General features: G+C 59.2%; 2 protein-coding genes across 3 annotated transcripts; one reads left to right on the forward strand and one right to left on the reverse strand.

Annotated features, from left to right (window-relative positions):
- Nucleotides 1–1,034: 1,034 nt before the first annotated feature.
- Nucleotides 1,035–5,253, forward strand: LOC114003723 (PHD finger protein 13-like). Of its 2 annotated transcripts, none has more exons than XM_027751010.2 (5): nt 1,035–1,367; nt 2,816–2,908; nt 3,232–3,847; nt 4,165–4,203; nt 4,316–5,253. In XM_027751010.2, exons 1-5 carry the CDS (start codon nt 1,266–1,268, stop codon nt 4,540–4,542), a joined length of 1,077 nt encoding a protein of 358 aa, XP_027606811.1. In that variant the 5' UTR covers nt 1,035–1,265; the 3' UTR covers nt 4,543–5,253. The 2 variants fall into 2 exon arrangements, with proteins under 2 accessions (XP_027606811.1, XP_039233956.1); XM_039378022.1 differs by lacking the exon at nt 1,035–1,367 and adding an exon at nt 2,327–2,656.
- A 173-nt stretch (nt 5,254–5,426) lies between these two features.
- Nucleotides 5,427–8,490, reverse strand: LOC114003781. Its single transcript, XM_027751121.2, has 2 exons — nt 8,280–8,490; nt 5,427–7,315 (listed from the first exon to the last, which is right to left on the reverse strand). The coding sequence occupies exon 2, from the start codon at nt 7,289–7,291 to the stop codon at nt 6,161–6,163; it is 1,131 nt and encodes a 376-aa protein (XP_027606922.1). The 5' UTR covers nt 7,292–7,315; nt 8,280–8,490; the 3' UTR covers nt 5,427–6,160.
- Nucleotides 8,491–13,542: the final 5,052 nt, after the last annotated feature.

Here is a 13,542-nt window from a genome sequence, read left to right on the forward strand (position 1 = left end):
GTGCTGGACATTTTGTCCAGAAGGATCCTCGGAGAGACAGTATCTAAAGCTTTACCGAAATCCAAATAGGTTACATCTTTTTGTGTCAAGGCTTCCTTTGATCAACTACATGGGTCACCTTGTCCTAAAAGGAAATTAAGCAGGATTTTCATGGTCCTCATGAACCTGTGCTGGCTGGGACCCATGCCTGCATTGTTCTTCAGGTGTATTTCAAAAACTCTCAGAATAATCTTCTCCATAATTTTACCAGGCACCAGGATCATCCCTGTTACCTTTCTTGAAAACTGGGACAGCGTTTGCCCGTTTCCAGTCAACTGGGACTTCTCCAGATTCCCAGAGCAGTTCAAAAATTACCGAGAGAGGTCTCATGATGGTATCCACCGGTTCTTTGAGTACTCTTGGATGAATCCAATAAGGCCCCATAGGCCATCCCTATAAAGGGATCCAGCTGGAAAAGAAGATCCTGCATGAGTTTGGGGTTGACTAGGAGTTTATCATTCTCTTAGTCATGGTACTCCAGCTCAGGGACCCCCAAAGCCCATCATTGGTGTTGAAGACTGGATTGAAGAAAGTGTTAAACATCTCTGCCTTACCTATGTCCCTGCTTGTGGGGTGCCTGTCCTCATCCAGTAATAGGAAAATGCAATTTCTGGACTGGATTTTGCTATTGAAATATTTAGAAAAGAGGTAGAGGGAGTTTTTATACAGGCACATAGTCGAAGGACAAGGGCGAATGGCTTTAAACTGCAAGGGGGACATTCAGGTTGGATATCAGGAAGATTCCCCAGGAGTGTGGTGAGGCAGTGGCACAGGTTTCCCAGAGCAGCTATGGATGCCCCATCCCTGGAGTTGTTCCGGGCCAGGTCGGACGGAGCCCCCCGGTGTGGTGGGTGCCGCCCCGCCCCCGGGGGCGCGCGGGGACGGTTCGAGCGCGGTGTTCCCCCCCGAGCCTCAACATTCCATGAGCCGCGACCCCGCGCGGGCGGTGGGCGGTGCTTCGGCGTTGCCGTTGGCGGCGGCGGCGGGTCCGGGCGCGTCCAGCCCGGCTGCGCTCCGGTGTTCGGTACCGGGAGGGGCGGACACTCACCGGCACCCCCCCCTCACCGGGACGGTCGGGGAGAGGCCCCGCCTCCGCCTTCCCCGCCACCAGGTGGTCCCGCCCCTGCGGCCGGGGCGGCGCTCGAGCCTCGCTCCCACCGGCGGCGGGCACCGCACCGCACCGCACCGGGACTGCTACCGGCACCGGCGCTGCTACCGGCACCGGCATGAGCGCCGGTGGGCAGCCGGCGGAGCCCTGCCCCCGCGGCGGGCCGTGCTCGGCGGGGAGCAGCCCCGTGCCCAGCCCCGCGTCCCCGGCGCCCGAGGAGGTGAGCGGGGCGGCGGGGAGCGGATCGTGCGGGGGGGGTCGGCCGCATGCTGGGGATCGGGGCTGCAGGGCCTCCGCGGGGTGCGGGAGTGCCCTCAGGAGTGTGTGTGGGGGTCGTCTGTGAGTGTGTGTGCGGGGGGGGGGTGGGCTAGTGTGGCTCTGTGTGTGTGGGGGGGGTACCCTGTGTGTGTGTACGGGGAGCAGGGGGTCCCTCGGTGTGTGTACGGAAGGGGAGGGGGTTCCCCTCTGTGTCTCTGTACCGGAGGGTCCCTCTGTGTGGCTCTGTGTGTGTGTACGGGGGGGTCCCCTCTGTGTGGCCGTGTGTGTACGGGGGGGGGTTGTTGGTGGTGTCCCTCTGTGTGCGCTGGTGGAGGGGGGTCGTGTGTGGAGTAAGGGCCTCGTGGGGGAGCGGTCTGTGCAGGGGGGTTAGTGCCGGAGGGGGAGGCTTGGTTGGAAGGAGGGGGGGGCTCTGTGTGTGTGTGAGTGCCTGTGTGTGCGCGGGGGGGGGAGCGGCTCCGTGTGTGCCCGCGGGGGCCGTGCGTGGGAGAGGAGCCCTCGGGGGGGGGCTGTGGGCACGGGCGGGGGATGCTGCCCGGGGGGGCGCGGCGGCGGCACTCGGGATCCCCGTGGATGGGCGGCGGTGTGGCCGGCTGTGCTGGGGGCTGCGGGGGTGCCGGGGTGCGCGCGTGTGTGTGAAGGGGAGCGGGGGTGCTGCGCACCGGTGCGGGGGTGTGGGGGTCCCGTGGCGGCGCGGGTACCGCGGGTTCAGGGGGTCCGTGCGGGGGGCGGGGTCCCCCCCCCGGCCGGTCGGCCGGGGCAGGACCGGCAGCGCGGCGCCATCTTGGGAGCCATCAGGTGCCCGGCGCGGGGACGGGCGGCGCGGGGGGGCCGCCCCCGACACCCCCTCCCATCGCCGGCCGCCACCGCGGGGCGAGCGCTGCGGACCGGCCCCGGCTCCCCCCGGGGCCGCCGGGGTGCGTGGTTGTCCCGGGGGGCGCCGGTGCTGCCGCCGGCGCCCGCCCCTCCCGCCGCTCCCCCCGCGGGACCGAGTCCCGAGAGCACCGGCCGCTGCCCCGGGAGAGTCCCCCGGCCTGGAGTCACCGCCCGTGGATGGTGGACAACCCGGCAGCGGGGCCCCGAGGCTCCGAGTCAGGCTCTGCCGGCGGCTGCCGGGCTCTGGGTGTCCCGGCATGTCGTCACGGTGTCGTCGTGTGTGTCCATCCCGCCGACTCCCCCCCCTCTCGCGATCTGGGTTTAAGGGGAAGGGCTGCATCTGCCTCGGCAGATGATGTGAGGATTGGTTACGGGAAAGATGGATGTTTGAGTAACCTCGATATTCTGTGCTTGTAAAATTGCCGGGCAGTCCATGGCTGCTGCCGGCACCAGCTGTGGTATCGGCTCAGGTTGAGATATCCTGGGAGTTTAATCCACTCGTGGTGTTTGTTGCAGCCGCTTCAGAAACGACGGAGAACTGTGGAGGATTTCAACCAGTTCTGCACCTTCGTTCTGGCTTATGCAGGCTACATCCCCTACCCTGAAGAGGTAAGTGGGCTTGCAGGGTGTTCCTCTACAAAGATACTGGTTCCCCTGGATTCTTTGCCATGTGGAGACCCAGCTCTTAATCATAAAGAACTATAGAGTGGTTTGGGTTTGAAGGGACCGTAGAGATCATCTAGTTCCAACCCCTCACCGTGGGCAGGGGTCCCACTCACTAAATCATGTTGCCTAGGTGCCCATCCAACCTGGCCTTGAAGTTTGGATAGACACGTCTGGACAGTCATCCTCCAGCCCCATCCTCCCTCTCTTTACCCTGAACGTCTGTGTTGCAGTCTCCCATGCTAATCCTGCATCTTCTCCTCTTGTAGTATGTGCCCTGGACCCATGGAGGCAGTATGAGTCCCCAGAACAGCACAGGGAGCACTCAGGACAGTGATAGCTCGATCTCATCTCACTCTTCTGACTGCCACATCCCAATGGACAGTAGGAAGAGCAGGAATGCTGTGGCCAGGGGAGTTGTGGACAATGGCCTGCTTATGAGCAGCCCTGTCTTTTCCACTGGCTTCTACAATGTCCGGCCCCAGCAAATCAAACGGAAGAAACCACCAGCAAAGAAACGCATTCTGGAGCAGGAGGTGAAGAAGAGGGTGCCACTGAGTGCTTGGAAGGACTTTGGGGCAGAGCAGGATGGGGTGAAACAGCTGGCTGCACTGGCAGGACAGCTGTCTCCTGTGAAAGAGGAGCTATTGGAGCCTTCCCCCAACTTGTCTGGGGACCCTCAGCCCAACTCCCTCCTGGAGGAGCCGATGAAGGAGGAGAAAGACTGGATGTACGGAGCGCAGGGGACCGAGAAGCCAGCAGGAGAGGATCCTCAGCTAAAGGAGCATGACCCCTTCTCTGGAGGGAGGAAAAGCCCCAGTTCCTGTAATACCTTGGACCAAAGCAAAGGGGAAGACACAAGCAGAGGGACCTCCCAGCTCAGTGGTGAGTGTCAAAGGGAGTGCAGAGGGCCCCCTTGTGCTGTAGACAGTGCCACATTGTCCCTCCCTCAGCTGGAGCCACTCATGCTGGCCACAGGGAGGGCTTGTTGATGGCCCAAGCCTCTCCCAGCAAGGGGAGTACCTTTGGGACCTGAGGGGGACTGAAGAGCAGAGGGCAGGGAGCTGACCTGCCCTTTGGCAGCTCTATTGTGTAGAGTAGGTGGTGCAGACCTGAAGTGGGTCTGAAATGGGGTGTAGGGTTGCCTTGCTCATCTGGTCTTCCTTTTTTTTTCTTTTTTTTCCTCCCTTTTGCAACTTTAGCAGTCGAATTTGCGGAAGTTCCCAACACCAAAGCAGAAGGTGAGTGGTGGGCTGTCCCATTTAACACCTAGAGGAACTGGCTAGTCTGGCCACAGCCAGACCTGCAGGTGGTAGTGTGGTTTCTGACCAGTGTATCTCTCTCCCTGACCAGACGACGATGCCTGGGATCTGATCACTTGCTTCTGCATGAAGCCCTTTGCAGGGAGGCCCATGATCGAATGTAATGAATGCGCTACCTGGATCCATCTCTCTTGTGCCAAGATCCGCAAATCCAATGTGCCTGACATTTTCATCTGCCAGCGATGCCGGGATGCCAAGCAGGAGATTCGCCGCTCGAACCGAGCTCGGACAGTGCCCCGCAAGCGCCTCGTTGACTGAAGCTCCTGCAGAGCAGGATGGCTGGGGGCCCCTTTTTAACCTGAAGACAATCAATGCACTGGCAGGGGAGGGGCTGGGACACAGGGCCAGACTGTCCCCCTCACACTTCTGACTCCTGAAAGCTGCCACATGTGTCCTCCCTGAGGATCACATTGGCCACGGAGCTCAGTTATCCCAGAGGTGTGTGGGGGAGAGGAGGGTGGTCCAGCCACGATCCCTGTGGGTGGTGTGTTAGTGTTTGTGATCTCCTGGGGCCCCACATGCACTAGCTGTTGGATCCCACCTCCTCCTCACAGCCCCTCCAAAGAGCCCTGCCCATGTGCCTTCTGCACTTTCCCTGGGGGATGCAGACCCCACTCCTGTCCTGGTGACACTGAGCTCAGCCCCTACCTGCCAGTCCCCATAACTATAATTCTTAACTGGGTTCTTTCCTACTTGCACATCTGGTTACTGTGGGACCACAGCTGGGAGGAGGGTGTGGGACAGCCCCCTGTCACACAGCAGCCCCCAGGCTCGTCCCTGTGCCTCTCCTCCTGTGGAAAGCCTGGGCCCCAAAAGTGCTTTATGTTTTTATAGTTACTTTGTATTATAGTTAATTTGTATTATAGTTACTTTGTATTATAGTTACTTTGTATTATAGCAAATTCTGGTCCTTGCCCTGTGGAGTGTGACTGGAGTCTTATGTATATAATAAATACTTTTGCCATAACAGTGGTGGCCTTGGCATAGTTCAGTGACCTTAGGTCTCATGTCCCTCCAGGACCCGAGTGCTCCCCTTCTTCCTTTCTGCTGTGGCTGGGAGGGTACCTGGTGTGGGAGTCCCACTCAGCCCCACTACACACCCCCCCCGGGGAAATCCCAAGCTGCAAAAATCACAGGGAACGACCAGGCCAGTGGATCTTTTATTTAACAGTGACAACCACCTCCCCACACTGTTACATAGGTGCACAGGGATGGCTCTACAGAAAGGTCCTCAGGAGGTGCATGGCTTGGGGGATAACCACCTTCAATGGGAACCTTGGTCCAGAGGCTGCAGCCATCTCGTGGGGAATGTCTTGGGTTATTCCACAGAAGCAGCAGGTCCGATGGCTCAGGGAGGGAAGGTGTCCACATGCTGTTGCTCTGATGCTTAAGGCACATCACTGTTTAGATGAGTTTCGCTCTTGGGCTCTGACAAACCTTGCCTCTGTCTCCACTCTGGAGTGCAGTTATGATTTAGTCCTGACAGCAATTGAGGTGCTAATGGTTCCAGTTTTCTCCACAAAATAAGTCTATTTCAGGCTTATTTAATTCCAACACAGACATATCACTGGCTTTCCCTGAAGATCCAGAGGTATGCCAGCTTCCACCAGGCATGCTGTTAGGTTAGATGGGGGATGCAGTGAGGGGAGCAGGGTAAGAAGGCTCTGGGGGTCAAGCACTGACCTGCCTAGGGCAGGAAGAAGGCACTGTTTGTGGGAACCCTTACCACGCAGGGTCCTGCTGGTACAATATTTCAGTCCTGAGGCTCTGAATGGTCCAGGAACAGCAGCTAACAAGGATGTAATTTCTATGCTAGGGGTCAAAGCTGGGTTTATGCATCCAAGCAAGCATCTAGGTGAAGTAGGTAGTCAGGGGTCTACTCCTCCTTAGCCCAGGCAGAGCCACCTGCCTTCTGCTCCAGGTGGGGAACCACTGCCTCTGAGTAAAACTTCTCCAGCTTGGGCTCCGTCTTCCTCCAGAACTCAGCATCAAACTGGACTGGGACTACAGCCGTCTCCTTTTTGGTGTGCACCACAAAGTCAGCCCGCTCAAAGCCGGCTGTCGCCAGCTGGCATTGGACCTGGGTGAAGTAGCCATGATTCTTCTTCAGGGCATAGGAGTCCCCATCCACCTCCAGGCAGAAGTCCTTGTCCTTGCAGGCCTCACGCACCGTCCTGTTCCTGTGCTTGTAGGGACACTTAACCTCCAGCAGCCCCAGGTCCTTCCCCGTAGTCTCCTCCTTGATGACTCCATCTGGGCTGGCAGCAAGCCACTTCTTGTCTGGGTGAATGAAGAGGCCACAGTCCTCCACCTTCACCGGCTTGCCCACTGCCCTTGCCTTCTGCTCGTAGGCCTGCACGGCCGCCTTCTCATTGCGAATTCCCCAGGACATGGCCGGGGTCTGCACCCCAGGGCCAGGGTTCACCACAGCTTTCAGGTAGGACTGGGGCACCTCATCTGTCTTGCCGTTGGCAAACCTGCTGTTGGCAATTTTGGAGGCCACGGAGGCCGTGATGCGGTTCTCCCGCATCTCGTACCACTTGGGGTTGCTCCACTGGCCCCGTGTCTCCTTCTCCACCCGTGGGATGTCCTGGCTCTCCACAGGGGGCAGGAACCGGTCCAAGGTTTTGCTCGTGTCAGCCCCAGGCTGCTTCTTCTGCGGACATGGGTCAGGTCTGGCCAGACCAGCAGCTGCTTTGGCATCAGACAGCTTCCTCTGGGTTGTAGAGGAATTCCTAGGAGGTGCTCTGCTCTGGTCCCCAGCATCTCCTCGGGCTCCACATGATGCTGTGGGTCTTGGCTGAGCAGAATCTGCCTTTCTTCCCCGCCCCTGACTGAGGGTGGTAGCCTTGGCAGCTGGAGCACATTGGGATCGGCTGCCTGCAGTCGTGGCCTTGGCCCGAGTGGCTGAAGTGGAAGGTGGTGGTGCGGCAGGGGCAGTTTTGGAGGCAGTTGTGGCCGCCCGAGGGGATGATGTGCCAGCGGACTCCTTCCTGGGTCTTCCCATTGCTATGAGTCAGAGAGTCTTATGCTGTGGGCATGGAATAAAGTTTAATGCAAGTCCCCAAAACACTCATTTCCTTCTCCTTGCGCCTCCCTGCGCCTGCCCCAGGGCGCTGTGTCCCTGCCAGAGCTGCTGTACCCACCCCTTTCTCCAATGTGCCACGGTGGAATGGCGGCTGGCCCAGCTGGGCTGCTTGTCCTCAGCCCCCTCCCCCCATCCCAGCCCTGGCCACATCAAGGACAGGGCGGGGGGACAGCGAGATCCCCTGGGGCCACCTCCGCGGGGATGCGGCAGCAGTGCCCGCGGGCGCCACGGTTGCCCGGAAACCGGGCGGGATCCCCGCGGGCCCATCCGCTCGGCCAGCGGGGGTGCGGACACGCGTGGAGGGCCTGCCTGGTTCCGTCCCGGGGACCCCACGCGCGCTCCGGGACCGGGGCACGGAGCTCCCGATGCCGCCTCACCCGATGCCGCCCCTCTCACGGCTCCGCCGCCGCTCCGGAAGCGCGTCCCGCCCGCACCACGTGCTGCGGGGGCGGTGGCGGCCCGAGGCGTGCGGGAGGGAGGTGCGGTGCTGGGCGCAGCCGGCGGCCGAGCCCCCGGTCCCCGCTAGAGGGAAGCAGCCGCACGGCCATGCCCGCCGCGGGATATGCCCGGACCTGCCCGCTCCGCTCCCGGCCCGACACCCCTCAGCCTTCCCCCGCATCATGCCCCCACCGCCCCCAGGGCCCCAAACAACATTTTAGTCCGGATTAGGGACAAGCCCCCGACAGCCTCCACTCGTGGCCAGGGATCCGAGCCTGCCCCCCGCGTACCGCATCTCCGCCCGTGGGGAGCGGTCCGAGCCTCTCGGGCTCCACTGCGAAGGGACGGGCTGACCTGACGGGATCCCGCCGAGCCCCGATGGCCCAAGCTGATCTGAACCGCCACGTCCCACCGCGAGCAGACCCTCGGGAGAAGGATGGCAGCGAGAAGCTGGAGCAGCAATACCCACCCTCGGGCACCCGCTGCCCGGCTGTGCTGCCGTGTGAGGAGGGTCCCCGCGCAGAGACCGCAGAGCTTTGCTCGCAGCCCGAGGAGGGTTCGGCCGCTGTGGAGGAAGAAGAGAGGCAGGGCGTCAGCGGCACGAGGAGTTTCGCTTTCCTCAAATCCGGGGAGTCGCTTTCCTCCAATCCGGGGAGTTTCCTTTTCGGCAGCGAGCCTGGCGCCACTCCCTGATCCCGGCGGGCTGGCTGCTGCGCGATCCCCCACGTGCCCCCCCACAAGGCTGTGAGCCCCCGCTATTTCCGGCCGCCGAAAGGAAACTCAGCAGACACCAATGCGTGTCCTGGAGCTGTGTAAGAGCCAGCCCCACAGGGGCTTCCAGCCCCATCTACCTGTGCCAGCATCCTGCGGAGACTTCAGTTAAGTTTGGGCAAGCAGAAGTGCTGGCAGTATTCCCAGCCCCTCTCCCCAAGGATCCCTGGTGTCTCTACCAGCGTCTCTATCTCTGCTGATGTGTTGTTTCATTTTTTCCCTCCGGCCCCTCTGTAACTCCCTGCAACTTGCCAGACTGATATTACACAGGTTAAGCCAAGGTGCACCTGATTTTGACCAGAAACATCACTAGCATTCCCTTCCTCCTCTGTGCTACCCATCCTCAAGATCTTGTTTAGTTCTTGCTGATTAGGGAGCAGCCAAACAGGACACCCCTGTCACTCTCCCTGCAGGCCAGCCCTCTCCCTTTGCAGCCCTCAGTGGGGTCTGAGAAGCTGCAGCTGTGTCGAGCACAATCACTGCCAACCTGACACCAGCTGGTATCTCCTTGGGTTTTGGTTATTTCCCAAATAACTACACTCACACTAAAGTCACAGTGACACCTATCAGTGACTCAGGACCTGAGAGCATCTGTAAGAGCTTTGTGGTTCGAGCCCCTCCAGCCAGCCTCGTCTCTGCATGATAATTCAGTTCAAGGTATGGGGCATTTGGGGATAAATACCCAGGCCCTGACTGGTCCCTTGGGCTGTGCTGTGGCTGCTGGTGAGGGCTGCGTGGGATCACTGGGCTGTGTGGGGCCACTGGGGTATGAGGATGATGAATGGAGCCATTGGGCTAAGCTGGGCCTGTGTTTAAAGGGTTTAACACATGCCTTAGCTCAGCACTCTGCCAAAAGGCAACACCAGGCTCTCCAGATCTATTTGTGGCTGTGATGAGCTATTGTAGTGAAGCTGTGACAGTACAGAGCAGGGACACACACGCCTGATGCCTGACGCTGCTGGGAGCACTGTACAGAATGGGATGGAGCCTGTCTATGTCTGCCTGGGGCTGCTGTGGTCGCCAGTGGGCTGGGGAGGTTCACCTGTGCCCCAGTGCTGTGCATGCTGTTGTTATTCACCTGCTGTCACGCCGAGACCGACGTCTGATGCGGTGGGCTGGCCAAGCCGCATCACCCTGGCTGGTGGCACTGACCCAGCACTCGCATTTGGACACTTCTCTTTGCCTCAGCTTGGCCTAGAAATGATCTCTCAGGGAAAAATCAAAGCTTGCAGGGTTTTTTGTGGGTCTGGAGCAGCTCAGCACTTACCATGACGATGGGAGCAGGAGTGTCGTGCATGCTGCAGGCTGTGAAGATGTGCTGTGGTGCGTGCGGGGCCTCCAGCAGCTCCCAGAGCTGGCAGCTGTCATGGGGGGGGGGGATAATACATGGGTTAGCATCCTTCTCTTGTAAATGAGAGGGAAGGGGAGCAGCTGCACACTTCAGCTCGCTCTCTGTGCAGAACGGAGAGGGGAAGCAGCATGCCGTAGGGCATCTCACATGGGAGAGAGAATGGCTCAGAGTGCTCTTGCAAGGACCCTAGGGAACCACAGAGTGCCTCTTGGCCAGATAATTGTTGATTGAATCTCAGGGTAAGGGGTCAAGAAGGGGGAGTGTGTCTCATGTGCAGCAAAGGATGTCTTCCGCCAAGATTTCCCTCCGTTGTTCCTGCCATCACCTGTGAAACCCATGTCAAGAAGCTGAAGCTGTAGTGACATATGGGTCAACTTAGAGGTGAGATACAAAAATACCTGCCGAGGACTAGGGGCTGCTCCCCTCGTGGTGCTGCTGGAGCTTTCTGCCCCAGTTTGTGCCTGGACTGGCTCCAGGTTTGGCATGGCTGCAGTGGTGGGTTCTGCAGTGCTTGGGGGTGGGGTGGGGGACTCCTCTCTGTGTGCTCTATAAAAAGAGCTGCAGCAGCACAGTCCTATCTATAGCACAGGGAGCTGCCTGGGAGAGGCAGGGCAGGAATTAGTCCCAAATCAGGTGGATTTCTCTGGTCCCACTTGGGAACACAGATCTGCCAGTGGTGGCGGAGGGATTCCCAGTGCATCTCAGGCTGTGAGATCTCCCTGCCAGCATACATGTCCTGACTTCGCTGGGACTTCCTGACTGTCTGCACCCTCCCCAGGGGAGTTTATCATATTTGTCACCCAAAAGCTGGGCTGTCCCTGAATTCCTCCTCTCTCCTGCTCCTCAGAGCTGGGATTTCGCTGCAGTACATGGAGTCTAATGGGGACAGCCTAGTGGGACCCCAGGGCATGTGGGTTTGGGGTGGATGTGCAGCATCTGCCTGCACCTGGCTGTTTTGTGGTGGTCCCGGGGCAGCTGACACCTTTCCTAGTGGAGCTTGTTGTGACATTTGTGGCCCGTGGTATTTGTACTGGAGACTTCAGCTGGCTGATGGGGGCTGTTTTACCCTGTGCTCTGTTTGGGGGGGGGGACGGACACGCAGGGTGTGGTTACATGTCCCACTCAGCCAAACTCTGTGGTTTTGATGCTGTAGCATCACCTGGGGTCTCACCAGTATACAAGTTTGCCTGGAAATTGATATTCTGTTGGTGCAGAGCAGCCCACAGCTGTTGACTCTGCTCTTGACTGGTCCCTGTCGCTCCTTGAGGGTGTTGGCCATCCCCTGAGACCCCCAGCGTTCCCCGTGAGAGCATCCCCCCACCTCCCCCCCGGGCGGCGGTACCAGGGAGTGTGTCTCTTTAATGAGGCTGGGCTTGGAGCAGCTCAGCTGCTGGCACAGGGAGTGAGGGATGGAGCGAGGGCGGTGAAGGAGCCAGTGCCAGAGAGGGAGCCTGCAGCAGGGAGAGGCGGGGAAGGACCGCTCATCCCTCGGGTACTGCAGCCATCCAGCCAGAGGGGCAGGGAAACCCATTCCCACGGAAGAGGGCTCTGCACAGGGCAGGGACCCAGTGGGTTCTGAGCCGAGCCTGCAGCTCCTGTGTCATCCTCCTCCTTCTCCTCCTCCTCCTCCTTCTCCTCCTCCTCCAGGTAAGGGCCAGGGTGGGGGGGAATCTGGGACTACGGTGGCCTGGGACCCTGCACATCTCCTGCAATTCCTTGGTGTCCCATGGTCGCACACCCACTGCCAGTGCAGCCCGGCTGGCACGAGGGAGGGGTGAGAGGTGGAAGATGAGGCAGCAGGGCCACAAAAGTGCTGAAATCACCATCTGGCAGGGACTGGGCAGGGCTGGCCCCAGTAACTGCTGGGAACATGCTCCAAGGTATCTGCAACCAGCCCCTGGCCCACGCCACAGCTGTCTCGTGGTGAAGGAGCACTGGGACCCTTCTGTGGGGCTGCCCAGCTGGGATGTGTCCACGTCAGGGGAAATCCATGGGACTCTGAAATTTTTTTGAGAGGGGGGTGCCTGTGTTAGGATGTGTTGAGGACAAGTAACTGTTGTTCCCTGGCATGGGGCTGGGGTTTTCCAGGGGTTTTAGTGACTCTGGGGAGGCAAGAGCAGCAGCACAGGTCCTGGAGGTGGTAGTCCTGGATGTGGTGTCAGAACCAGAGTGTGTGTGCATGCTTGCACGCACGTGTGCAGTGGACTCTACTCTCTATTTCCACTTCCCAGCAGACAAAGCAGACAGTACCACAGGCTGGAGACAGCCCTTTGCCTCATCTGGGAATCTCTTTCCTCTTCAATCCTTTTCGGTCTCCACAAAGTGGCATGTCCCATGGGCACAGGCCAGCAGCAGCAGCACCACCACTGTCTATACCATGCCTCCTGCCTCCATAATCTTCTCCAAGCTCCAGGAGCTGGGATGGATCCTGCTCTCATGTCTTTGTGCCCCATGGGATGTCCCACAGAGAGGGGAGGTGAGGGAAGCAGGGAGTAATGTGGGCGAGCAGGAGGGGCAGCAATACCTCCTCACTCCAAGCATTGTTGCAGAGGCTTGGTCTCCTCTCCCTCCATCCTTCCTCTTGTACCTGCCTGTGTATCTGTCACCAGTGGAAATTTCCGCTTGGTTTGCCTATGCTGGCACTGGCCCCTTCCTTCTCTGGGACCAGCCTGAACCCTGGTGCAGGTAGCTGTTGCTGCAGCAGGTGAAACTCTGACAACTCGTCAGACAGCTAAGGAGAGTCAGCTGGACTCAGGCGCCTGCCTCCCTGCAGCAGCCTCTCTGGAAAACTCAGCCTGCCCATGGGTGAGAAGAGAAAGCCTGAATTATTCTGACATAAGGAAGAGTTACCTCCTTTCCTTCAAAGATGACTTTTAGCTGCCAGCACAGAGAGCTGCTCACTGCCTCCTGTGGCCCCTCCGTACTGGGGATGCTGCTGGTTAAACCAGCTCGTGTGGGCAGTAGGTGAGAAGGAAAGAAGAAGAGGGGGCTGTTAGGGGACTGGAAATCATGCTGGGGATGGGGAGAGGTCTGGGGACTTGTTGGTGATGTCACGCTGGCACCTGAGGACAATTTGCTGCCCTGGGGAAAGAGGATGAAGAGAGTGGGGTGAGGACCATAGGGTCTGGTTTTATTCATTACCACGGGGCTTAGAGCAGCCAGCATGAAGCGTGGCAGGGCCAGATGGGCCCTGTTTACTCTGTGAGGGTAAATGTAAAGAGAAGTGATAAAAAGCAGCCGGGACACCTTCTCCAGTAAGTCCCTGGTAAACAAGCTGGCAGTGACCTGGCTAATGGGCGGCACGGCAAATAGTGGGCAGGTTGCTGAGCATCTAACGGGGTGCCTTGGGAACAAATGGAAGGGCTTTGAAAATATGAAATATGTCTTTAATAGCTCAATGTGGCTGGGTCAGGGGAGTCCTGGTCTCCAGAGCCTATCTGGGTGCTGTGGTCAGGGCAGGAAGAAGCTGATGATGTTCCCAGCTGTGGCACAGTCAGTGTGGGGGAACAGTGGGCTGTGCAGGGACCCTGCGCAACCTTTGTGTTCTGGGAGAGTAGTCTAGGGGGCTCAGCAGTGTGTGCAGCATCCTGCACACAGGGTGGGGGATTGG

This window comes from Pipra filicauda, unplaced genomic scaffold, assembly GCF_003945595.2.
Source record: "Pipra filicauda isolate LSUMZ 115617 unplaced genomic scaffold, ASM394559v2 scaffold98_size3848907_pilon, whole genome shotgun sequence".
NCBI lineage: Eukaryota > Metazoa > Chordata > Aves > Passeriformes > Pipridae > Pipra > Pipra filicauda.